The 26,959-nt window shown below is 55.8% G+C and overlaps 1 protein-coding gene across 2 annotated transcripts in view; it reads right to left on the reverse strand.

The window, feature by feature from the left end:
• Positions 1–275: 275 nt before the first annotated feature.
• The window catches only part of MID2 (midline 2), a 65,506-nt gene continuing 38,822 nt past the window's right edge, over positions 276–26,959 (reverse strand). For both annotated transcript variants that reach the window (XM_069015801.1, XM_069015802.1), the window contains exons 3-10: positions 18,956–19,051; positions 15,056–15,163; positions 14,129–14,277; positions 13,536–13,663; positions 12,417–12,560; positions 9,023–9,184; positions 4,070–4,277; positions 276–3,888 (exon numbers count right to left, since the gene is read on the reverse strand). In XM_069015801.1, the coding sequence (XP_068871902.1) occupies positions 3,486–3,888; positions 4,070–4,277; positions 9,023–9,184; positions 12,417–12,560; positions 13,536–13,663; positions 14,129–14,277; positions 15,056–15,163; positions 18,956–19,051 (1,398 nt within the window). In that variant the 3' untranslated portion in view covers positions 276–3,485. The remainder of the gene's footprint in view (positions 3,889–4,069; positions 4,278–9,022; positions 9,185–12,416; positions 12,561–13,535; positions 13,664–14,128; positions 14,278–15,055; positions 15,164–18,955; positions 19,052–26,959) is intronic.

Here is a 26,959-nt window from a genome sequence, read left to right on the forward strand (position 1 = left end):
CTGGCAGCAGGGTGCTTAATATTTATGTGTACAGATGTTTTTGGATGGAGTTTTAAAAGCATGCCCTGTACCCAGCCAGCCTACGAGCTCTCCAGGCTGGGCTGAGCCAGCACAAGGAAAGTTGCTGCTGATGGATGGTCCCACATATCCCCTCTGCTCCTGTGGATGCACAGCCATATGTTTTGCCAGGTTTGGGGAACACTGTGATAATAAGGTCCCAGGGCTGTCCTCACCTCATCGCCTCCCCCACACACAGACATAGCCAGTAACGTATATATATTATATTATATTTATATATATATATATATATATATATACACACATTAACAAAGAAGTTGCAAAAAAACCAACAAAAAGGGAAAAAAAACCAACAGGAAAAACAACCCTCCCCCCAAACAAAACGGAAGCAGGAATGTTACACGTGGAAGGGGAGGCTGAGGGGAGCCAGGAGTGCACACATCCCGAACTTGTACACTGGTGTCACCAGGAGCACAGGAACCAGCAGCAGCACTCTGGGCCCCCCTCCATGTCCCGAGCAGGGCCCAGGAATGGGGCAGCTGCTCCCCAAATCATGGTGACACTTGGGTGGGCTCTGCTTTCAGTACCACAAGAGGACAATGTGGGTGACTGGGAAAGGCCCCCAGCCCCATTCGGGGTGCAGGGCTCCCCCAGCCCCCGCCTGGCCGGGTACGAGACACGTGCGGGGGCCAGGGGGTCCCATAATTAGTGCAATTTCATCAGGTGCAAATGTCGTGTTAAGGGCTCGTGGTCTCTGAGCTGAGGACGCTGAGTCCTCCCTGAGCCCGTCCGGCAGTGCCGGCGCCGTGGGGCAGCTCGGCATTGCCAGTGCCAACATCCCAGTGCCTGGCACAGGACGAGCAGCCCCACGGCACCGGCACACGGGGAAGGGACTTCCATGAGACTTTCCCATTAAAAACATCCAACTTAAAGGGTGATTTAACCTCCCAAAGTGAAAAGGGGCCATGAGCCAGGCTGTGGGGATGGCAGACGTGCCCCTGCTGCACCCTCCCTGTGCTCCTACACCCCGGGGCTGGGAGAAGCAAACGGAGCTGCTCTGTCCGCTCAGGAGGAGGGATGGATCCCCTGCACTGGCCCTGCCAGGCACCATGGGAAAGCAGCCTGGATCAGAGGGAAACCCTGTCAGCTTGGCAGGACAGGCAGCAGATCCTTTCCCTGCTGCCCACCTCCCTTTTCCAAAACCCACAGCCCAGACACACGGAGGGATGGCGTGCTGGGAACGAGCTCTTGTACACTCTCTTCCTGGGCAAAGCTGTCACCACCAGACTCACCAACATAAACCCCTTGGACAGGTCACTGGTGGGGGTCACCAGATGAATTCTGAACTGGCTCCACATGAATTCAACCAGTCTTTTCCCCAGCCCCCACAGGATGAGCCCCAAGGGGCTCTTGCCCTGTCCAAGGCAGCCACTCTCAGAGCCTGGGCTTTAGAATCACAGAACAGGCTGAGTTGGAAGGGGCCCATCGGGATCATCCAGTCCAGCTCCTGGCCCTGCACAGGACACCCCAACAACCCACCCTGTGTTTGGGAGAGTTATTCAAATGCCCCTTGAGCTCTGGCAGCCTTGGGGCCATGACCATTCCCTGGGGAGCCTGGTCAGAGCCCGACCACCCCCTGAGGGAAAAACCTTTTCCTGATACCCAACCTAATCCTCCCCTGACTCAGCTCCAGCCATTCCCCTCAGTCCTGCTACTGGTCACAAGAACGAAGAGATGGGTACCGGTCCCTCCACTCCCCCTTGGGAGGAGCTGAAGATGACAAAGAGACCTCCCTGCTCTTCTTCTCCAGCTGAACAAACCAAGTGACCTCAGCCACTCCTCATAAGACCCCTTCAGATCCTTCTCCATCCTTGTGGCCCTTCCTTGTTCACTCTCTAACAGCTTCATACCTTTTTTATACTGTGGTGTCCGAAACTGCACCCAGGACTTAAGGTGAGGCTGCCCCACCCCAGAGCAGAGAAGGACAATGCCCTCCCTGGCCTGATGCCCCCAGGACAGGGATTTCCCTCCTGGCTGACTGAGATCCAACTGGCCACAGACCAGGACCCCCAGGTCCCTTCCTGCAGCTGCTCTCCAGCCTCTCATTCCCCAGTCCACACACACAATCAGGATGGCCCCATCCCAGGTGCAGAGTGCCCCCACAATGTCCCAGCCACTCACGTGCCCACTGGCCCCAAACCGTGCCGCAGGCCCCCACTGTGACACAGGGATTGTGTGCCAGCCCAGCTCCTCCTGGCCTCTTAAATAAATCCAGACACTGGAGCCTGGCCAGAGGGCTTGATGCTGGTGGCTACTGGGAATACTGGTGACAGCCAAAGAGCTCCCAGTAACCAGGGTCTCAGAGCCTCGGGGACGGACTCAGTCCTTTGCCACAGAGTAAACAGGATGGCTCCGCACCCACACCACCACAGAACCACGGAATAATTTGGGCTGGAAGGGATCTTTAAAATGCACCCAGTCCAACCCCTGGCATGGTGGAAGTCAAACCAGAAGTCAAGATTTGGAGTCATAAATTGAGATTTTGGGTCATAGAGCATAGAGGTGGTCTTTGAGCAGGACTCTACCGCAGGCTCAGAGCAGGAAGATGAGTTTTTGCTGCTGGGACACCAGGCAGGACACTAATGGAGGCCTATGTGGAGCAGGGCACTGCTGGCCAGATCCCACACTGGGAAGGAGCAACTGCAAAACCTCTGTGCCAGGGGCCAAAGCTCCTCAAGGATGCAGCTCTCAAAGGAGGAGGTGGTGGGGTGGGGGTCCATGGCTCTCCACTGCAAGACCCTGAAAATGCATCAGGACCATGCCATCTGCAGCATGGACAGCCACTGGGAACACCCTCAGTGCCATCTTCACTCCCACAGACTTCCATGGGACCACCACGGGACCACCATCCCCCACACAACCACCCAGTGCTCGCTGAGCCCGAGGGCTCCAAGCCTTATCCACCCCACCAGGGAAGCTACCGAGCCTCAGCCACACACAAAGTCCTCCCTGGAAAGTGCTGCTCAGTGCTCTGAGCTGTCACTCAGCTGTCAGCGGGCTCCAGAGCCCAATCCTCCTGTCCCAACTTGTGCCTCATGGCACGCACGAGCCATTCCCTGACCACCACGGCACCTCAGGTCACCCTGAAACCTGCCCTGGCCTTTCCAGCCCCCAAGGGAAGAACCATCCAGGTGACAATCTTCTCAGGGAGCGATGGGAGCCACCGCCAAGGAGCTGCTCCAGCCACTCTTGTGCACTCTGGAGCTCACCAACAGCAGTTCATTCCCAGCCGTGGTTTGAGGTTCTTCCACTTTTCCATTAAAATAAGATGGAGCTGGGTGCGGATGGCGCTCGATCGCTCGGGCGCCACAGCGGCTCTCCAGCACGGCTGCCAGAGGGCAGCTCCGGCCACCGGCACCCACCAGCACAGCCAGTGCTGCCACGGGGCACGGGCAGGCCTGGGCAGCCTAGTGACAGGCTTTCATTCCTGACACGTATGGGGACTCCTGGGGCCGGCAGTTACACTCCTGCTGCTCGGGGTAATCAATGAAATCCGGGGCAGGCAGCCCCGAGAGGATCATCAGGGATTTGTTCCAGATGGTGAAGGTGGGACACACTGGCAGGATGAAGGAGACTTCGAAAGTGTGGAGGTGGAGGGAGTTGGCCGGGTCGTAGAAGGAGAGCGCATTGTTGTCGTAGTCCAGGAGGACCCCGAGGCGCTTCATCTGCGGGTGCACCTCCACCAGCATCTCCTTGTTGTTGTGCCGCACCACAAAGTTGTTGTTGCAGCGGGAGAAGACCCAAGAAGACGAGTTCTTCCCAATCCACTCATTTTTGGGGGCTGACTTGTAAGCCACGCCAATGGCATACCTGCAGGGAAGAGAAGCTGTGCTCAGCACCCTCCAGCCTCGGCACAGCACCAGGTCCAGCCCTGATGGCCATGGCACCCTGTGCTTTAAGAGCCCACCTGCCCGTGAAAGGACACAGGGTGGGCATCTCTGGCAGAGGCCGGACTGGGAAAGCATCCCCCCTCACACCAGCGGTGCCTTACCAGGTGGAGGATCCCACCACCACCTCCCAGTAGTGGCAGCCACTGTCGATGAAGACGTTGCCGGCCGCGCCGTAGCAGCCTGTCCCGCTGAACCTCTCCGGCGTGTGGCTCTTCTTCAAGGAGCTCTCGTCCTTCTCCATCTGCAGCCCATCATTGGAGATCTTCAGCTTCTTGTGAGCCATCTTGGGGTCCAGCTTGAATGGCTGACCTGTGGGGAGGAGACACATGGATTAGGATTTGTGTTGTTAGCATCATGGTGCAGGAAAGGTGCTTCTTCACATCCCGTGTTCTCAGCTTGGCATATTTAATAGTGGTTTGCTTGGGTGTTTTCCCCAAAACCAGACCAGATCTGGGTGGTGTCCCAGAACTTCAACCAACTCCTTGTTTGTCAACGATTTCCCTCTGGAAGTCCTCAGACTATCCCTGGATTTGCAAACAAAACCCCAAGACGCTGCAAAGAAGCAAATTGAGTTCAGGTGGGTTTTGCTGCGGTGTTTTCATGTGAGATGCAGTAAAGAGCACACAGGCACCAGAGAGCATTTCCATAGGGATTCACCTGCTTCAGGACAAAGCAAATGACAGCTGCAGAGAACACCCCAAGTCCTGCCAACACCTTCACCCTCACGTTTTGGTACCCGGCTCGGGGCATCACTAGCTGTGTCCTCCTGCATGCTCCCATTTTTGGCTACAGACACGGAATCCCAGCAAGGAGAAATACCGACACTACCATGGCAACAGTGTCCTGAGCCTGGGCTGGGGACCCCCAGAACAGCCAGGAAACCCTGCAAACAGACACACAAGGAGAGCCCCAGGACAGCTGGGAACCTCTGCAAAGAGCTGCAACATCAGCGACAAGGACAGCTGCAGAGCGGAGCTCATCCGTGCCATGCTCCCGTACCTGATGGGAGTTTGTGCTGGTTTTCCTCAGAGCCCAATTTGCTGAATAATTGAGTTGAGAAGCCTGAAAGTACAGCTGCAAATTGGGAGTGACCTGCCCCCTCCTTCTTCTGGCTGCTCTGATCTTTCTGCCGTATCTTTTCCTGGCAGTAATGCAAAGAGACAAGCTCTGAGGAAGTGAGGTATAAAAATACTTGGCTCCATCAGGAGAGAGACACTCACAGCTCTGTTTTCGAAGTCGAGCCCTTGCTAAGGTCAGTGTGAAGAACTGGAGCCCAGCCCTTGTCACTGGTTTGTGCTGGTGTGTCCTGGAGCGAGCACTCGAGCCACATCCATGGGCAGGGTGTGCGAGGGGCAGGCTGGGAGGCAGCAGCACGTGGGCTGGGATGGGTCAGACGGTGTTTCAGAGAACACAGCCGGGCACCTGCTACCATCAATCCCCTTCCCAAAATATCACTCTGGCACTGGGAAAAAATACAGGCTTCACAGAAGTCATGACAGTCCCAACCTCAACCCCCGGCATGGGGGCTGCCAGAAGAAGGGGGGTTCTGACTGCGTAAGAGGGCAGAGCAGCCTTCACTCCCTGCTTCCCCACCATCACCACCCTCTGGGCCTCCCAGTCACTGCTCTCCAGCTCCCCAGCCCTGCCCAGAAGAGAGCTGAGGGTTGCAGCGATTCCTCTCATCATTAGCATGTATGTCCTGGGCTGGTCACTCAAATTACCTTTATCCCACAAATTCAGCTCGCTGGGATATTCCCGACAGCCTTTTGCTGGTCACCCCTGCACAAGGCTATGGAGCTGTGGGGAAGCAGCCGGCTTCAGGACTGGACACAGCCGGCTGCACCCCTGGGGCATTTATCAGCTGGATTATCCCTCCCTTCCCGGCAGAGCTGGAGTGAGCGGAGCAGAGGAAATCCTGTCTGGCACTGGGTGTGTGGGAGCAAAGAGGAGGCAGCCAGGAACACAGTCAAGGTCAGTGGTATGCAGGGATGGAGCCAGGCAGAGGAAGCCGTGTGCTGGAGCTGCATCCCCACCCTGCAGGGCCCCAGACACCCACCCTGCTCCCCTGGACCTCACAGTGCTCCTGCACCCATCACGGTGAGCAGCGGCTCACCGGCTTGGGACGCTCCTGTCACCCACCCACGGGGACAGCGAGGACAGGCTGCCTGCTGCTTTACATAACAGCTACGGAAATAACTGGAATGAGATCCCCAGGAGCAGGAGACAACATCCAACACTCAGCCAAATGCGGGAGCAGCAGCCCACGCCACCGGGGGGTCAGTGCAGGGGTGCCAGCGGTGCCACTGGCGCCCTGCAGCACAGCAGCTCCTGTGTGCCCCACTCCTCTGGCTGCAGGGGCACAGGGACGGGGCAGAGTGGACAGCTGGGGACTGCGTTTGGCTGGAAACGTGTGGAAAGGAGGGATGGATATGTACTCTGCTCCCAAGGATGCTGCAGGCATCCACCACGTTCTGCCCAGAGAGCAAAGCAAGCTGCAGGGACACAGGGACACAAAGCCAGCCTTCCTGCCTTCTGTCCCTCCTGTCTGCCCGCAGTGGCAGTGTCCCTGCTCCCACTAGCCATCCAATATGCCACCTGTGGGGCACAGAACACCCACAGAGCACGGCTGCCAGCACCACCCTGTCCTCCCTGAAGACATCATCTTCTGCAAAGAAAGAAAGATGCAGCACTGTAATGCTGAGTCATCAAGTCATAGGAAAGCCATAAATCCACCTAAATCTATGAATCTTTTCACAGATTCCTTGCTGGGAAGCTTCTGTAGGGATCATCCTGATCCTTAAAAACACCTGCACTAACACGATTCAGTCAGTAGCAGTGACCCTGCAGCCCACTGCTCAGGCATCAAACCCACTCCTGACATCTCACATGGGATGTGGATGGAGCCAGCCTGTAGCACACTGAAGTCTTGCCAAGAGATGCAGGAATCAGGAAAAGACAGAACTGTGAGGGAAAGTAAGGCCAGGGTGCACTGGCCAAGGCAAGGACTGTAAAATCCATTTCCTTGCACTTTATTTATGGCCAGAGCTGGGCCTGTCCTTGCATTCCAGCACTTTCAGCAACTTTTGGACACTTGCTCCTAAGTCAATCCTGCCCAGGCCCAGCCTCAGCAGAGGATGGTCTCTCTGTCACTAAACCAAACCTGTTCTCCCAAGCTTCTCTGTTCAGGACACAGATTTAGTGCCAGCACTGACAGCGTCAACGCTGCGGAAATCGATGTGTCCTGACACTGACCTTCTGGCAATGGAGAGCTCTCCAGACATTGCTTCAGGAACAGAACGGGCTGTGAAATATGCTAATGGGCCATTTCTGTCTTGAGCTGCTGACACTTCCACCATGGTTACAGCAGTGGGAATGCATGGGTGAGATATCCTCTGCATATTGTCCACTGGAAAAGGAGAAACCCTGGTCCCAAACACCGGCAGGAGGAACAGCCAGTGGGGACATGCTGGGGCTGCAGCACGGGACGGCAGCACCACTGGACACCCAAAGGAGCCCTTGTCCCTGAAGGCTGGCCACAGAAGAAAATAAATCAATATATATTACATCCACATATATGGCTAAATCAAACTTTCAGGAATTCAGAAGTCTCCACAAACACAGGTTTTTTGGCAGAGGAACACCAAACTTGTGGCAGAGATGGATGTGCCCATCAGTGCCACATGGCCCTCCTGCCCTGCACCTGAGCGGGAAGGGAGGGATAGGTCCTTGTGGAAGGGGCTTTAGCACACGCAAAACCACAATCACACACAGCCTGTGCAGTGTCTCAGGTGGGGCTGCTCGAGTTTTCACACACACGCAAGAAGCTGCTGCAGACACACCCCTGCAGCAAGGGGGACTCAGCACCTGACTGGACTCTGATGGAACCCAGTCCATCCCTGAGCAGGAGCACTCGGAGCTGCACTGGCAGCTCTGGTGACTGACACTCAGCTAAAATCACCGAGAGCAAACCCTGTCCAACAGGAGCCGCTGCCACAGCCAGCCGCCCTCGTTCCCAGATTCCCAAGCGCCCATTCCCCATTCCCAGAGCGAGCACCTTTCAAAGACGGGGAAGCGCTGAAAAACAGCAGCTGCAGGAGGGATAAATTTTTAATGAACAGGCAGATTGGGCTGGAGTTTGCTCCTCAGCAGCTCCCCCAGCCCCAGTGCCTCAACATTGCTTTATTCAGTTTAATGCCGCGCAAAGAAAAGGAGGAGGTGAGGTGATAAATCATCATGAAAACCTGGTTCAGGCAGAAGCGATGGCTGGGGAAGGGGACAGATGGGAGGGCTGTGCTCACCAGGACCACGCAGAGTGCAAGCTCTGGAAAGGCGTGGGCACAGAGCAAGCAGGAGCCTGGAGAGCCAACTTATTCCTCCCCCAACACCTCACAACATCCCCCCCGTGTCACCCTCCAGGCCACGGGTGCCAGTGCTTCTGCTGTCTTTGCTGTCTTGCAATGGGAGAAGGTTTCCCACCACAAACCCCGGAGCTCTGTCTGTGCCAGCACAGGTCTAGCTCCGCTGCCCTCAGAGTTCAGCTTTCCCTAAACACATTTAACCTTCCTTGGCATCCCCAGGGCATTGGAAAGAAAAACTTCTGCTTTGTATGTGGCTGCAAAGCCCCACCTGCCACCATGGATACACTTTTCAACCTTACGGCTCTCCACATCACAACCCTCTGCACACTAAGCCACACACCAGAACACAACTGCTCTGTGACTTCTTGCACCGGCCCCAAAAAGCCCAGGGATGTAAAACCACCAGAAGAATGGACAGTTATGACCTAAGACCCCAGGGATGGGTGCTGACAGGAGCAGAGGGCTGATGGGAGCCCCTGGCACCACACGGTATCAGGAGACCATCCCTGAGGCAGGGAAGGAAGGGAGGCACCAAGGGAGACGGGTGCTCCAATGATTTAACACCCCGGGGTGTCCATCCTGCTGCTGGCCACTGCCCACTCACCAGGAGCACTCGGCCATAGCCTGGGCACCCCAGGGCCCCGGGAAGTCTCCCCCCCCCACCTGCCACAGCCGGGTGAGCTCCTGGGCACCTACTGTTGGTCTTGAGGCGGGCGGGCTCACTGTTCCGGCTGCCCGCCTGGTTGATGGCCTTCACCAGGAAGATGTAGCGGGTGCCACTCTGGAGCCCATGCACTGTGTAGTGGTTCTGCTTGATGTTGGGGACGATCATCCAGCTGTCCATGGAGTTGTAGAGACCTGCAGTGCGAGACAGGGGGAGAGATTTATTCCCAGGGAGGGACAGAATACAAAGCCCCTGTGCTGCTAATGCAGAGCTCAGGACTGCAGGTCCCTCGGAAGGATTCATTGCCTGCCTGGGAGTTCAGAGCGTCCGCAGGGAAATTGCCAGAGATGATCCCACCATTCTCCCACCATCATCCCACCATCACCCCACTGTCACTCTCTCCCATGCCTCTGCTCCCGCAGGACAGCCTCCCTCCTGCTCCAGGGCCACAATTATGGAATTCCAGCAGCAGAAAGGGATGTATTTGCAACCAAATCGATGTGTTTGCAGCTGAATCTTGCTCCTGCCCAGTCCTCAGTGCTCCAGGGTGGGAAGTAATAATCCATGGCTAAGGAATGCTGATGCTTGGCTCCCTGAATAGACTGGTCTGCAGAGTGGTTCAAAGAAAATGAGCTCCCAGTGAAGGGATCCAGATACTTGGAAATCATTCAGGAGGCTGAACTCTTTCTGGAAAGGGAAGGAATGAAGAATCCAAGACCATGGAGGCGCCAAGCTGACTGCTGCAGTGATTTTCAGTGTCCGAGCTGCAGGGCCTAGCATGTATGGAAATGTAGTGCTGTACCTTGGGTGGGGTGACACAGGAAAGGGGAAAAGCCTTACTCAGTGTCACTGAGGCTGCTCCTGCCACCAGCATGACTAGGATGAGGATCACCTGCAGCTGGCATGAGCACCTGAGTAGCTGGCACTGGGGGACAAGGAGGCTGTAGGGCTCAGGGGAAAGCAGGGCAGCTATCACAGCACAGGGCCAGGGCTTTGAGCCGAAAGAGGAATAAGGAGGCTTGGAAGAAGCAACTGGAGGCTTCCTGGATCTGGTGAGAGGTGAGGAGTGCATTGTGAAATTGGGGTGACTGGAGGGGGGCACTTCCACATGTGCAGGGCTGGGAGGCAGGAGCTGGGAACGCTCCACACCTCTTCTGCAATGGCTTCCAATTCATTTATCTGCAGTGGCTGGCTCAGCCGCAGGACAAGGGCAGGTTGCAGCCCCTGTCAGCCTGAATTTGGTTTGGGATACACATGGGAATGGCCGAGGGGCACAGAGCAGTGTGATGTGAAGTGGAAAATAAAACAGATGTGATCCTGATTGCAGCCTGCATGCAGAGCTGCTCTCATTGGAGTGCACAGCTTCCAGCCTGGCACTGGTCGGTGTCACCTTCCTGTGGGAAGGACCAGCTGGGGATGCTCCATCAGGAAGAACACAGTGGCTGAGACATGACAATGAGAAGGACTTGACCTTCCAAGCAGGTTTCTTTCCCAAAACAACCTCAAAGAGCTTGGCCTTTAAGACCAACCTCCTCGCTCCTACCCTCGCCAAAGCTTAAAAAAATCCTTTTTACTGTAGCATTCATCATCCATAAAAATGTCTGGCTCTTGCCAAGCTCTTGGCTTCGATCGAAGCGTGAAGGGGATGGGTTCCACAGGCCAACTGTGTGCACCTTGGAAAGGTATTTCCTCTCCTGGTCAGCCTCCCAGCTCCTGCTCAGTGTCCCAGTGTCTCTTCACACGAGTTCAGCCAGGGCTCACACGGTCCCATCACCCAAACTGTGCTATTCCAAGGGACAGTAAGTTACTCACTTTCTTCTCAGGGATTTAACTGATGTTTTCTTCACTCCTCCTACAAAAAGCAACCTGGAGGTTGCGGGCTGGCCAAGGGGGACACTTCTAACATGTGACCCTCAGGGCTCTCCTCCAGCACTGCCCTCACTGCTCCTCACCCTCATGGTCTCCACAGCTCCTCCTTTCACAATGTCTGTGCCAGACCCCAGAGCTGGGCAGGTGACGCGTTCCCAAGTCCCTTGGTGTATGGGACTCCAAGCCACGTGTATCCAAAATGGCATGTGGGGAAAGGTGAGACCAGATCACGCCCTGGCACGGTCCCAGGGCAAGGGCACAAGCAGCAGCAGGGGAAATCCTGACTGGAAAAGGGCAAAATCCTTCTAGCTGAGGGTGAGGAAGCACTGGACGCTCCATCCCTGGACAGTCCTTCTTCCTCAAGGAGCAAGCCCTGAGCAACCTGTCAGCCCAGCGTGCACAGAGCTGGCACAGGGACCTTCAGACGTCCGTCCCTACCAGAACCACTCGGTGACACCAGCAAGCCCCCATCTTGTCTGCAGCTGGAAGTGCAGGGGACATGGAGCTGGTGGCCATCCAAGAGCAGAGCCAGAGAGGTGGCTGAGCTCTGCAGGCTTCCAGAGGACAAAGTGCTGGAGACAACATGCTCTATCTGGGAAGGAGAGGAGAGCCAAGCAGGGCGGATCTGTCTGCGGCAGCACCGGCACCCGACAGCCTCCAACCGAAAGGAAAAGCATCATCTTGTTTTCCAAAACAAGGGCAAAGGCTGGGCCGGGGCTGGGGAGGTGAGATCCAGCTTGAAAAGTCACAGGGAACTTTCTCTGGCAGCTTCCTGCAGAGTTCAGAGTGCACTGAACAGCCTTCCGGAGCTGTGACACCGTGCTGCCAGCAGGACAGACCGACGGCAGCCCAGAACACCCCTCTGAGGCACCTCGTCAGCACTTCTCACAGTGGCACGTGCTGCTAGGGAAACCAGGAATAAAACTTTCTCACAAGCCACAGGCCATCAGTGAGATCCATTCTCAGTCCTCAGATCCCATTCCTGTCAGACAAATCTGTGGCGATGTGGAAAAACAATTAGGTATGGCAGTAATTTTCATGAAAAATGACCTGGAAATATGGCTCAGAGCTGCTCCAGAGGGTTTGTGAACCATGTCAGTTGTCAGCCACAGAGCAGCCAGCGCTGCCCCACGCACGATCCCAGGTACATGGATCTGGGAGCTGTGAGATGGACGAGAGCCTCCAATGTTCCCAGTGCTTCAATGAGTCATGGCTGATGACACCAAGTACAGGCCAGAGCACCCCAGGGATGGCCCCCCCAGCCCTCTGATCCACCAGCCCTTGAAGGATCCTTTGCTGCTGTTTCCTCCACAAATACCCAGCCTTTAAAGGCACTGATGAACCCGAGAACCTTCTCCTTACAGAATCCCAGAATGGTTTGGGTTGGGAGGAACCTTAAAGCCCATCCAGTCCCACCCCTGCCATGGGCAGGGACACCTTCCACTATCCCAGGTTGCTCCAAGCTCCATCCAGCCTGGCCTGGGATACTTCCAGGGGCAGCCACAGCTTCTCTGGACAACCTGGGATTCCTTCCTGAAGGGGAGTGTGGTCACTTACTGATGAAGTTGGCCTGGCCGGTGAAGATGGTGTACTGGAGCTCGTAGGAGCTGACGCTGAACTCGTCCTCTGAGATCCAGTGCACGGTGATGGTGTCGTGGGAGGCCGTGCAGAGCTCCTCACGGACCGATGGCGGGTTCGGTGCTGTGGGATGGCACAGACCACAGATTTTGATCACTTTGGGCTTTCCTCCCTTAAAAACCCAGGGCTTTTCTGCTCGTGTAAGGACTGAGATGGGCTCGCAGCAGGAGTAGAGTCTCTCAACACCAAGAACTCCCTCATTTTATCAGTCACTGTGTTTCCCACTGAACTAAACTTTTTACTTTGACAAGGCATCCAGAGGTCAGAGAGCACAGTGCTTCCACTGCTCCTCCAGCAGCTCCGACACCCGCACCCTGAAACAGGCTGAGAACCCACTTCCAAATCCACCTATTTCCCTGCACTGGTTGTGGAATAAGCATTTTATCCCATAACTGATCCGGACATGGCTGTGTTAATCTTTCCCTGAAAGCTGATCTGCTTCATGATGATAAAATCGGATTTGGGTGAGTGAGGATGTCCTCGCCTCCCTGGAGCTTTCATCCCTCCAGTGCTCCAGCACAGGCTGCTCCAGCAGCCATTGCTGCTCCCAGACCCCTGAGGGCAGCGATCAGTCTGTGCTGTGGCATCAGGGCAGCACTGAGGGGCCCAGCGAGGTCCTGCCCAGCAGGGTTCATAATTTAGGATCAAGTGACCCACAAAAAGGGCAGGGAAAGGGAAATGTTAAAGCACAGAGTGCTTTAGAAGTACAGTAATTGGTTAATTCATCTTTCCTCCTCTGTAACCCTTATGTAATCCTTATCCCTCTTGCATCCTTATGGACATTAGCCTCCTCCCCAGGTCATGGGAAACATAATTTTTAAACTTTCTGGACTTTTCCATGGTCCTCCAGGAGCAGCAGGGTGAAACAGGAGAATGGGGACATGTCACTGTCCTGGGGACAGCCCAGCCCCTGCTCTGCCACAGCTGCCCTGGCGCTTGTTGCTGGTTAAGTCTTAAAATAGGTCTACCAGCCCTTGGTGGGGCGCAGGGCAGGGGGCTGAGGGGAAGATACAGAGTGGAGCACACCTGTGCACTCACCTGTTAGATAATCCAGCCCCTCCAGCAGCTTCTTCTCTCTGGAAAAATCTAAAGCAAAGTTTTCAAAGGCATCATTAAAATTGATATCTGGTATCAGGACTTGCGAGGATGCAGTTGCCATGGCGACCCTGGAAGGAAAGAAGGGACCATCAATACGCAACAGGGTGCGCGCGGCGAGGGAGGCACGGGGATGGGGCAGCCTCACCCTGACTCACCTGCTGGCAGGAAACCACTGCCCCCACCCAGAAGAGCGGCCTAGCCTGGGGACAGGTCCCCTGAGAGTGGGGGGGCTCCATCCCTGGGGCTCCCAGCTTTGACCGGCCCCTGAACTCCCTTTGGATTGGCATTTCCACCACTTTCCTGCCCCAGGGAAGGGGGCTTGCTTCCACAGTATTGTTAGGACCTGCCATGCAGCACCTGTCCTGTGAGGGATAGGAACCTGACCCCAGGGTTTATTTGAGGACACCACAGTGGGAGGCTGCAGGGATGGCTCGGGATGTCCGGGGAAGTGACTGGGGGGAACTGGGTCATCTTTGGACAGGGACCTACAACCAGGGGCCAGCTCCAGCACCAGCATCCCGAGCCCAGCCCACCTCTCAGCCACGTTCCTGGCAGTCTGCAGGAACCGTGCGTGGTCATTCTCCTTCAGGATGTGCTCGGCTTGGTTGATGAGGACCGTGGAGCGCTCCAGGCACTGCCGGCAGTTGGCAACCTGCTGGGCCAGCTTCCGCAGCTTCATCACCTGTTGGAGGAGCAGAGGGAGACAGAACTGCTCAGGAGCTTGAGAGGCACAGAGGGAACCCCATCCTGACCCAGGAGCAATTTATTAATAAAACTCTATAAGCTTTTGCTGACCTTCTGACATTTGTCATTCCTTTCAACCATGAGCATCTGTGAATCCTGGGTGTTCCCTTCCCCTTTGGGGTGGGATGCTACATATAGAAACCACTGGGAAACACCTGGAACCGCTGGAGGAAAGGTCCAAACACTCCTACAAAGACAAGGGCGAGAAGCAGCTCCCCCCCAGCTGTGCTGCAATGCAGAGCATGCAGCCTCTGCTCTCTCTGCAGCACTGGACTGTGGTCCTTCAATATTAATTCCACATTATTCTATTAGAACCACAGTGGTGAAGAGCCCTGAGGAAGCTGTCTGGAGTGATCCAAGCCTCTGCACCAACTTGTCACGCTAACCAACACACTGCTCCTCCTCCAGCCTCAGCCAGCACATGCTTTGTCCTTGGCAAAGGAGCCCTGGGGCAGCAGCAGCAGTGATGGACACCTGGATGTGGGGTGGCCTGGAGGGCAGCAGCAGTGAGGGACACCCGGATTTTGGACAAGGAGATGCACCGGTGCTGCCCAAAGCAAACCCCTCATGGCGAGGCAACACACACTGCTGCAGCCCCGCTGCACTCCCTGGCTGTGGGAGTGCTGTTCCTGGACGGGGGGCAGACCCTGCAGTGGCCACCCCGTGGGCACAGGAGGGGACATGTGACTAGGGACACAAGAGCTGGGACCTCTCACCTTTGTCTCCTTGATCTTGACGGCGATGACCTGCTTGCGCTGGCGGATGATCTCCATCAGCTCATCACACTCCTCCATCAGCTTGGCCTCGTGCATGGCTGTGTTCACCTGGCCAGAACAGCAATGCACAGGTGTTGGCAGGGACATACAACACAGAGGTGTTGGCAGGGACACACAACACACTCCTATGGCTGTGTTCACAGTGGTGCACACAGAGTGCAGTGGGGCACAGGCGGAGGTTCCCGTCCTCTGCCTCCAGGAAGACCAGTATCCATGGGATGATGGACAGGACAGGACAGGACAGGACAGGACAGGACAGGACAGGGGGGAATGCATTTTATGGAGGAGGGATCGAGCCCTAGCACTTCATTAAAGCACACTACAGGACAGAAACCAGTTTTCCTCATTTAATTCTCCCAAATTCCTCTGAAACACAGAGCAGTCCAAAGGCAGCCTTGAGTGAACCACATTTTTGCTACAGGATCTTATTTTAAACCTGGCCAGCAGATTATGAAACACTGGAGTGGGAGACAGCTGATGGTCTGCACAAAGAGCTCCACAGAGGAAAAACAGTGGAAAATCTTCCCAATCTGCTGCATGTAGTGGGGGGCAGGGAACAGCCCCAGGGTCTGGAGCCTGCAGCAAGCTGCTGTGGCAGAGCTGCTGTGGCAGAGCTGCTGTGGCAGAGCTCCTGTGACAGAGCTCCTGTGGCAGAGCTGCTGTGGCAGAGCTGCTGTGGCAGAGCTCCTGTGACAGAGCTCCTGTGGCAGAGCTGCTGTGGCAGAGCTCCTGTGACAGAGCTCCTGTGGCAGAGCTGCTGTGGCAGAGCTGCTGTGGCAGAGCTGCTGTGGCAGAGCTGCTGTGGCAGAGCTCCTGTGGCACGGCTGCTGTGACAGAGCTGCTGTGACAGAGCTCCTGTGGCAGAGCTCCTGTGACAGAGCTGCTGTGACAGAGCTGCTGTGGCAAAGCTCCTGTGACACTGCTGCTGTGGTACTGCTGCTGTGGCACTGCTGCTGTGGCAGAGCTGCTGTGGTGGGAAGGAAATGTTGGGCCAAGGGACAGGAGGGGAGGTTGGCACCTCAGCTGCTGTCCCACGGCCCAGCTCAGGCCTGGAGGGTTCCCCTTCCAGGATGGCTACAGGACAACGTAAACCTGTAGACATCCACAGCCTAAATCTGAAAACCTGCCCAGGGCAAGAAATCTGCCCTCAATCACGTTCATGTTCTGGGGGGCTGAAGGCAGGTAAACTTGCAGAGGACACCACCATCCTTTCCCAGTTGCCTTCTGCCCAAAAAGGAGCATTTTCGAGGCTGGGGTTCCCCCAAAGGAGCAGCAGAGCTTGGAGAGGGTACGGCAGACCAGCAGTGCTCCATGGGCAAATCCCTGGCTCAAGAACACCTGGACACTGGCCAAACTACTCCGCAGGGATGAACCAGTTCCCAGGTGAATGCTGGGTTTGGGGGTGAAGACTCAGCAGGTGCTGTGGCTGCAGGAAAGCTGGGCAGCTTTTAGTTGTAACAAGGGAGGGAAAAACACTTCACCCACCTCAGTGCTGGGGGGGAATGTGCTAGGGACAACAGTCCTGGAATAAACTCAGCTCTGGGAAAAGCTTGTCCTGCAGCTCATGGGGATGTGAAACAGCATCTCAGCCCACAGCATGACTCATACACCGGCAAACCTCCTCCTCAGCGCCCCGGCAGCTCAGGGAGGGAGCAGAGGACCCCATCCCACCTCCACAATCCTCAACAGGTTTTTGGCTGTGTAGCAGCTGTGCCCTGGGGACACGAGGAGCTCACACTGAGGCTACTGTGACACAGAGGCCTCAGCCCCACGGCGCACGTGCAGCTTCTGCTCTCCCCACAATGGGGACACTGGGCTGGTACCATCTCTGTGTTACAAACTCAGCTTCTCCACAGGGTTGTTATCTGCTCTCCTTGGTCCACATTTCCCTTACTGCCACAGGATTTGGCCATTCCAACATCTCTCAGTGCAGCCCCCCATGCAGCAGAGTCACTCTGAGGAGCAGCACAGGCCCAGTGCCCTTGTCCGGGGTGAACCCCTGTCCCTCGAGGTGTTGGTGGCACCATTCTCTGGACATGCCATGAGATTTACAGTGAGCGTGTCTGAGGGGCAGAGTACCTGGGGATTGCACGTGCCTGCCTGTGTGCCATGTCCACAAATAGCTCAAAAGCAAAATTCCCTGGAATCAGATTGATGGGGAGCACAGATATTTTCTGCCTCACAGTTTACTGTGCTCTCTGCGAAGGTGCCTCCGAGGGCCCGGCTGCACATTCAGCATAGCTGAGAAATGTTATTTGGAACTGTTATTTTAAGCAGAGTGTCTGACAAAGCTGAAAACTCCCAAACTCTGTCAAAAACGACAGCTTAGAGGTCTCAGACTCCGAGGATCAGACAGAAATACCAAGTATCTTTCAATTTATCCTACGTCAGGTCACTAAGACATTGGAGCTGGATTCAAAGGAAGAGGTTTGGAAGGACATCCAGCCACATCCCTGCTCCATCCCTGGTGGGTTCTCAGAGCCAAAGCATGGCCCATCAGAGCAGCAAGGGCTGGTGACTGTCACCAGAGCTCTGCAAGGGCACCCTGGCTCCTTCTCTCTCTGCCAAACATCCATTTGCTATCTGTTTTCCCAGACTCACTCCAAGCCCACTGAGCCCTGGGGAAAAGGAAGCCCAGGAGAGACAGTTCCAACAAAGCCATTCCTGCTGCAGGGAGATGCACAGGCAGAGAGAAGCAGGACAATGCCAGTGACACAGAGCATTGGCACAGAAGGCCAGCAGTGCTGCAGAGCCAAGTGGGATTTTTCTGCTCCTTATTTTGGCTGGAAGTTCAGAGCATCTCAGCCCCCTCCTCCTTCTCTTTGCACATTGTGACACTGGCTGCCAGCTGCTGGCGGCACACTTGGCCCCGCTGGCACTCACAGAAAGGGCTTCTGCACTCACTTCCTCCTGCCAGATCATCAGGACATTATTGAGGGAGTGAAGAACAAAGCACTGATGCTGCCTGCAGGAACCGCGGGGCTTTAAGCACCTTCAGGGCCCCAAAGCCCCGGCTGCTCTGAGATGCAGGTGGTGAAGAACAAGCTGCAAATGCATCCCAGACACTTTGCTGTGGGCAAACGGCTCCAGCCAGGACAAGAAGCACCCCTTGTCCTGCTGCAGCATCCCTGCATCCTACTACAGCATCCCTGTATCCTGCCACAGCACTGCACCACAGCATCCCTCCATCTCACTCACAGCATCCTGTGGTGTCCCACCACAGCATTCCTGCATCCTGCTGGGCCCATGGGATGGCTTGGGGGAGGTGCAGGGGAGGCACAGGACTTGCATCCCCCACAAGGCCTGGGGTGCCCGAGGGTGAAGTAAAACAACTGTTGTGTTCTCTCAGGCACTGGCCATCTCCCTCTGAATCCATGGCTTCGATCCCGGCAGCAGCCTGGGGTTTACTCCTGTGGGAAGGTGGTCCAAGGAACTGCTGCATGCTTGGTGTCACGCAGCTGAGGCCTCTCTGCAGGCTCAGTGTCACCCAGTTGATGAGCCTCGTTACAGGTGCAGTGTCACCCAGCTGAGCCCTGCTTCCATGCTCGTGTCACTCAGTCTTCACCAGAAGGATCTGCTGCCCCCAGCACAGAGCAGTGGGCAGGTCCTCCTGCCTGGAGCCAGCTCAGCATCGTACGCCTCTTCTCAGTGGCTCCCAATCATGCCAACTCCCTGGGAACCACCCCTGTGTGTCCTCCACTGCTTGGGACTACCCCCCACACTCACTGTGCTCCCAGGGCAGCCCCCAGGAAAGGACTCTGGGGTGATCCATGCATTGCCTCCCTTGCACTGGGAGCTGCCCCGGGCACCTCCCCCAGCCCCCTCCTGGCCCTCACCCACCTCCACTTGCTGGCAGATCTGTATCAGCTTGGCCATCTGGTTTTCCAGTTCGCTGTTGCGTTTAACCAGGTTGGTGAGATTTGTCTCCAGGGTTTGCTGCAGGTCCAGAAATGGAAGAAAGAGGAAAAATACAGAGATCAGCAAAGCTGGAGTGTCCCCAGTCCCCTGCCAGCAACCGAGACCCTCTGCCACCCAGCACACTGCCTGAGGGAGGGACACTGGAACAACTTTGGGAGAAGGCTCTGGGGGTCCTTGGCAGCTCCTGCCCATGCCAGGGAGCTTTGCCATGGGGGAGACACTGAGCCCAGCACTGCAGTGACCTTGTGGTGTCACCAGCTGGAGAGGACAGTGTGGGTGTCTGCCCTTTGCCACTCCTTTGGAGAGCAAATTTTGGCTATTTTCATCACCAGTTTTATTCTGCACAGGGTGAGGGAGATGAACAAGAGCCTGATGAGCCATGGGAGAGGGATGTCTCCTTTGCCAACCACCTCAGCTGGAGCAATGATGGCACAGGCAGGGAGAGGTCAGCTGCATTGTTCTGGCTTCAGTCCCCAGCCGCGCTGCCCTTTGCTCACCAGAGCAGATCTCAGCCAGCAGATCACAGCCAGTGGATCATGGCCAGAAGATTATGAGCAGTGGATCATGGGCAGTGGATCCCAGCCAGCAGATCTTGACCAGGAGGTCATGACCAGTGGATCATGGGCAGCAGATCTCTGCCAGCAGAGCACAACCTGAGCAGGATGGGGATCCCTGGGCCTGCTTTGGTGCCCACAGGCTGCAATGTTCTGGGAGAAGGAGGGGATCCAGTGAAGCACGGATGAAAACCCCATTTGAGGGGATATTGATATCCATGGCCATGGGGGGAACACAGTTTGTGGCTGTTAACAACTTCAGTGACACAGCACTGCCAGCTCCACGTGCTCTGCTACCAGGAATGCTTTACAACAAAGCACTCGCTACCTGTTGCAGCACTTGTCAGGAAATGATATCCTATTAATATTTTAAACTCCAGGGCTGGAAGAGGGTCCCTGAGGTGGTTCATTCATCTGCAGGTAGGAACTGCAGTCTGAGGCTTTGATCTGATTCCAGCAGACCCATAAACACAGCCCCCTCCGCATAGATGGGTAATTGGGGGCTACTGAGCCAGGAGAACGTGAATCACAGGCACGGAGCACAGGCAGAGCACTCATTCCTGAAAAACCACTGGCTCCTAAAATACTTTGAGCTCATTTGCAACTCTGAAAATTGCTGGCCAAGGGCAAGTAAGGCAGAACACAGGAACAGGCTGGAGAAACAGAATAAAACCCAGGGAGCCTTCGTTATGCCAGAAGGGTTCGCAGAGTGGGGATGTATGGATAATGGCAAAGCCAGCTGCTCCCGCCCCCCTCTCCTCACAGCCCAATATTATAAACATCATTTCACTACAGCAACGAACATTTCACTTGCTAATTACCTCCCTCGTCACCAGCGTGGCTGCACTGAGGTTGCAGCTTTGAACTCGCACCACTCTGCTTTAATCTTCCAGGGTGTGATGGAGGGCAGGGTGGGGGCTGGGGGTACAGCTTTGAAGCACACAGCTTTGTGCCCAAACCCCATTTGCAGCATCCCAAGTTGTCTCGGGGATGGCATCACTCCTTCCATCCATAAACACACATAAACCCTGCCCCTGAGCATCAATCCCTTCATCACAAATCCTCTGGGGCGATGCTGAGGCAAGTGGTGGCACTTTACTGGTGTCACTGATGGTTCCACAGCCCTTTGCTCCTCCCCTGCCACTCGGGGCACCCATGGACTCTTGCTGCCAACCCCTCTGCATCCCAGGAAAACACAGATGGAACATTTCCGTCTGTTTGACATGCTGAAACAAATAAAATGGGCTTGAAGCCTGGATCACACCAGCTGGTTATTTTGTAGGTGTATATAAATTACAGCAATTACAGAGGTTGGGTTTTAATTGCTTTATAAAATGCCTGTCATTTACCCAAACCTCCACCTTCTGTCCTGAAATACAAATAGGTGATTTCTCTACAAATGAGGAGAGAAGTGAGAAAAAGGGCCATGGGGAGAAGGGGCTGGGTCGCCCAGGGACAGCAGGACGAGAGAGGGAAGTGCCTGGACACAGGCACCGTGGGGCAGGGGCCGAACCTCCCCACAGGATCAAATCCTCCCACAACTCCAACAGAGCAGCTCAGCATGTGCACTCTTTACCTGCCAGTGACCAGATGCACAATAAATCCCCTCCCACCCAGCCAGAGGAGAGCAGTCAGACAGCACTGACCTGCGAGCACCAATGCTCATGTTTGTTCAGTTATGGGTACAATGGGCAACAACTCGATTTTCCTTTTCCTCCAAATACCAAACAAGCAGTTGAACTAAACATGGATTTCTCTGTTTGAAGAAGGCATCGAGGCTGCAGGCTCAAGACAACTTTAGGAACTATGAATACGTGGTGTCCTCCTGGTCCCTGTGCTTCATCAAACACAGCGTTGCCTGCGCCTGGCCAGAGTTGCTCTCCATGGCCGGTCCCCATGCCCATCCACCAGTCTGGAGGCTGGTTCACACTGGGAAACGCCATCAGCCTTGTGGCTTTAATCAGCTGAGAGATGGAGCAGAGCAGGCTCTGAGCCCCACGCAGGTGGCCAAAGAACAGGGTCCCCACACATCACACAGACCGGAGGCTGAGGGGGTCCAAGTCCCCAGGGGTTTGGGCCACACAAGCCTCGGATTTCCTCCAGCAGCATGAACCTGTGGGTGTGGGACGAGAGGACCTGGAGAACCCTGGAGCTGGGAAAGCCCTAGGGACAGGAATGCAGGGGTTGTGGATGGCTGCTGGTCAGTGCTGCCATCCCTCAGTGCTGCTCTGAGGGGCGAGGGACTCAGCCTGGCATGACGGCACAGAGGGTGTCCTTTGGCTCTGCCTTATCACAGACAGGTTTCTGCATTTATCTTCACGGGAAGGCAGCCAAGACTGGAGAGTGATACTCACAGTGATTTACTCAGGGCTTTTCTCAGTGCCCCTGTTCATCTATAATCACTTCCAATAATGGAGGCGAATCCCTGCCCTGATCCTCCTGCATGCCACAAACACAAATCACGTGTGCATCCACCAACCCACGTGCAGGCACACAGGCACCAAGTCAAACCCACCCCAAAACGCACCCTGGATGCCAAAGCAGCAGGAAAACCAGTTCCTTGGAAGCCACCACCATTCACCAGCCCCACCTGGACAGGGAAGGGGAGGAGCACCTGCAGCGGCCATCTGGGATCGCTGCCAGGCTGAGGACGCACAGTCAAGCCCTCGGGGCTGAGGATGCGCTGCCAGGTCCCAGCACAGGGCAGGACTGCTGCGGGGTGTCCTCTGACTAGTTTTGGAGCAGCACAGGGAAGCCAGATGTCACCAGGACATTGCCCAGGGCATCAGGAGTCTGCCACAGAGCTCCTGAGGGAGCTGCTCATTTTTTAAAACCACAAAATTGTTGATAGCATGAGGCAGCTGTAATTGCACTGGAGCCCTGGGAACCTCCCCCCCGTGTCCCTGTTCCCAGCCAAAATGCTGCTCTGCACTGAGCTCTTGCCCCAGGCACTCACTGGCTCTGTGGGGATGATGGAATTGATGTGGTTTGTCTCAGGAATGCTGGGGCAGCTTTCTGGGGAAGCAGCAGCTGGACAGGGTGACCTGCAGGTAGCCCCACCAGGGTCAGTCCAACCCCATCTGCTCTGAGGGGATTTTGGAGCAGGACAGTGATAGTGGGGTTAGTGCAGCATCCTCTCACTCCACTGGCAGCTGCCTCTGCACTGCCAAACTAAAATCACAGAATAGCTTGGAAGGGACCATAAAGCTCATCTCATACAACTCCTGCCATAGGCAGGGACATCTTCCACTATCCCAGGTTCCTCTAAGCCCTGTCCAACCTGGCCCTGGACATTTCCAAGGCACTGACAGCACTGCACAGATCAGGCTCCTCTCAGTGGCCACAGCAGGTCCCAAGCCCAGCACTACTCCCACTCCCACCTCCCCTTCCCACAGGCTGCACAGAGGGCTGAACACGGCACTGCCCACCACCAGCCCTGGCAGCGGCACAGCCAGGTGATCCACACTGGAAGAGGGGAAATTTTAGGTTAGGTATGTGGAAGAAATTCTTCCCTGTGAGGGTGGAGAGGCCTTGGCACAGGCTGCCCAGAGCAGCTGTGGCTGCCCCATCCCTGGCAGTGTCCAAGGCCAGGCTGGACGGGGCTTGGAGCAGCCTGGGGCAGTGGGAGGTGTCCCTGCCCAGGAAGAGGCATGGAACAAGATGAGCTTAAGGTCTCTTTTAACCCAAACCATTCTGTGATTCCACAATTCTGTGTTTAGAATCAGTTCCCACCACCAAGAAAAAAAAACTTCAGGGAAAAATATGCAAAGCCAGTCAGCTACTGGGCTTTGCTCGGAGAATGTCCCTAGACAGTGGGACAAGTGACAAAGAGACAGGACTGAGCTGCTGCGTGTGACACGAATGCATTTTAAGTCGCTTTGGAGCAAAACAGACTGAGCAGGAGCTGAAACCTCTGCCAGCATTTGGGGCTGCTGTCGCCCCACTGGCAGAGCTGACCTAGAAACCAAGTGGCTCTGCACAGCATGGGGCTGGGGGGACTCTGATGGTGCTGAAGAGTCAAGAGCCAGAGCCTGAGCCAGGCAAAGGGGCGCTGGCAGTGACCCCCCGGCACAGAGGGGATGGGGACATCGGGATGCACTTGACCAACACACACCTGAGGGTGCGGTGACATGGCCCTTTTCCCCTGATCAGTCTGAGCAATAAAAGAGCAGCTCCAAATCCATTGATCAGGTTTAATCCGTGGTGATCTATTAGGTTTCAACCCTGACTGTCTCATTCTATGCTCACCTTCAGTTGGGAAGCAGCCCTGGAGGGAAGCTCCCTATGGGGAGCAGGGCTGAGGATGCAGGTGACACAGGGGTAGGTTTGTCACAGCCAGGGCTCCCAGTGCCCAGCCTGGGGGTGGCCCCAGCCCATCCCCTTCACCTCACAGAAAGCACAGGGTAATCCCAGCCTGGTGAGACCTAGTGCTGGATCCTGCTCACGGTGGGGTAAATCCACCATTTCAGTGGCCATGCTCCAATTTGTAAGTGGGATGAAAGCAGGAAGGAACCATCAAGAGCCCATAGGAGCAGCTGTGCTGGGTTGGGCAGGGACTGGAGGGCAGAGGCAGGCAGGTGGGATCCATGCTCCTCCACAAAGCATTCCAGCACGGGTTGCATCAGCATTTACTGTGTATTGTGTCTCCTTGGGAATTTAAATTGAGGAGAGAAAAAATAAAGCAGAAAAACCCAAGTAAGTGTGGGATTTGCAGCCGCTGCATGTGCTGCTGCCGACTCAGCACATACTGGATTTGTGTCCTGTCGGCTCTTCTGGAGCATCTTCTCTTGGGCTGAGCCAACCAGCATCGTCTGAACCTGCCTGGTTTTGAGGAGCAAACCTGTTGCTTGTCCCAGCACATGAGCTGAAAGCACACTCTGGATCTGTTGTGCAGCTGCCTCGCTCATGGTGAGGTGCCACTCATACCCACACTCCTATGGGGCACCCCACGGTGCAGCAGCTCTGCCCACAGGGTCCTGCTCTGCCTGTGGCACTTCCTGGAGAGCCCAAGGCTCCAGCTGCACTGACACAGCTCTCTCTGAAGCTCAGCACATTCCTGGAGCTCAGCCCTCTGGACACAGCACACAGCCAGAGCTTCACACAGTCCCACTGCCACCAGGTCCAGGGCCATCTCCAGCCTCGCTCAGCCCTCTGGACATGGCACATGGCCAGGCTTTGCACAGTCACACTGCTGCCAGGTCTGGGGCTGTCCCCAGCACTGCCCTGTCCCTGTGGCACAACCTTGCAGATGCCGGGGACACAACTGAAGCACATCCTCAGCCATGGGGGAGACCTCAGCTTCTTCTGACACACACAGGCAAGCCTGCAGAGCTCCTGCCTTTCTGGGGTACATCTCAACTGAAGAGATGAGAGGGACAGAGATGGCTGCGGGTAAAACTTGCTCTGTCACCTGCCGACAGAGCGACCTAGGGTCCCACTCACCTCCTCCCAATGCCTCATTCTTTGGCCTCTGCTACCCAGGAATGTGACCAAATGCTCCTGCTCCTGCAGACAACCTGAGGACCGGGAGCGACGCTAATTCTCCTGTAAATCAAAGCTGTCCTGGGGAAAAGTCACAAGGGGGAAAGTCACACAAACTAGTTTAATGTTGTTGTTTCTCCAAAATCGCTGATTAGTTGCAGACTTGGCCTGAGCATGGTTTTGGCAAGGTTTGTGTCTGGCTGCCTGGTGCAGCTCCAGGGTGCACATTCCCTGTCCCCTGTTTGCCCCTGTCCCTGTGCTACTTAACAGCAACAGGGGCTTTGCTTTCAAAAATATTCCTTCAGGCAAAACGCTGTAAGAGCCCGAACACCTGGAAGTCCTTGGCACAGGCTGTCCTCCTCAATGCAGGGAGAAGAGGAATGGCTGGCGGTGCTGGAGAACCTCTGCTGCTGGAGCCTGGCCACACACGCATGTCTCCCATGGAACGAGCTGTTCCTTGGCAAGCCGCGATCGGCTGTTGTGTGAACCAACACACACAGGTAACCAGGGTGACACCAAACCACGGCGGAAATGCGAAGAGTGGATTCATTTCAGTACCTCACTAACAGTGCTGAGTGGCAGCGACACACGGGGACACTGCTCCGCCAGGCTCGGCTCATCCCAGCAGGCAGAGACACACGGGGACACTGCTCCGGCAGGCTCGGCTCATCCCAGCAGGCAGAGACACACGGGGACACTGCTCCGCCAGTCTCGGCTCATCCCAGCAGCCAGAGACACACGGGGACACTGCTCCGCCAGTCTCGGCTCATCCCAGCAGCCAGAGACACACGGGGACACTGCTCCGCCAGGCTCGGCTCATCCCAGCAGGCAGGGCCGCCTGCCCCAGTAACTCCGAGGGCTTTGTGCACACGCAGTTTATCACAAGGCTGTGTTTTTATCATCTCTCTCTTGCCCAGCAGGAGGCTCCAGGACGTCTGTCAGAGGGTTACCCTACACAGGAATTCTACTTCTCAAGACAGGCAGAGAATGAACAGCACTAGGCATAATAAATGGAGTTTTCCCACACTGATGTTCTTAGCATTCCCAGCTGCAAGGTTCCTTTGAGCGAGAGTATTCCTCCTCGCCAAATCTTCCAGTTTTAACCCTTTCCTCCCAACAGCTGTTTTCCTGGCTAAGATGAGAAATAGGATGGGAATAAGGCAGCTGACACCCTCCCTGTTACGGGGTGACCAGACCTTCTCCTACATCCTAAGTGTGCGGCTCCATCAGAAAGTCAGCACAAGGCAGAAGCCCAGCAAAGCACAGCACACTCCTGCAGTTCCTGGAACTGGAAGGGAAAACCAGGAGCTGCCCAAACACAAGTTCAGCTGCCACACTTCCACCAAATACACTTCCAGCAGAGGCTGGTTCCCTTCATTCCCACAACAGGGCACAGCACAGCAGCTTTTGGGTGTTCTCTCTCCTGCATCCTTCATTATCAACCAAGACTTTTTGGGACAGATTTTGACACCACTTCCAGGCCACGGAGAGGCAGGACACGTGGCAGCTCAGCCCTGGGCCCCAGCTCCTGCAGCAGTCAGGAGGCACACGTGAGGCACAGGGCTGCTGAAGGACCAGGGCATCCCCCCAGCCCGGCGTGGGGTAACTCCTGTGAGCGAGCCATGGGGCAGCGACAGGACAACCAACAGCCCCAAAAGGACATTTCAGTGCCACCCTGCACTGTCTGCTGCCTCCATGGGGACGATGGGCAGATGGTGCCAGCACACCCACGGCAGCTGTTTACACCTGGGCAGGTCCCCCAGCACTCACCAGAACCAGTGAATCCCAGAATGGTTTGGTTTGGGAGGGACCTTAAAGCTCATTCAGTTCCACCCCCCGCCATGGGCAGGGACACCTTCCACCATCCCAGGTTGCTCCAAGGCCCTGGCCT

The sequence above is a fragment of the Aphelocoma coerulescens genome, chromosome 4A, assembly GCF_041296385.1.
Source record: "Aphelocoma coerulescens isolate FSJ_1873_10779 chromosome 4A, UR_Acoe_1.0, whole genome shotgun sequence".
NCBI classification, from domain to species: Eukaryota; Metazoa; Chordata; class Aves; order Passeriformes; family Corvidae; genus Aphelocoma; species Aphelocoma coerulescens.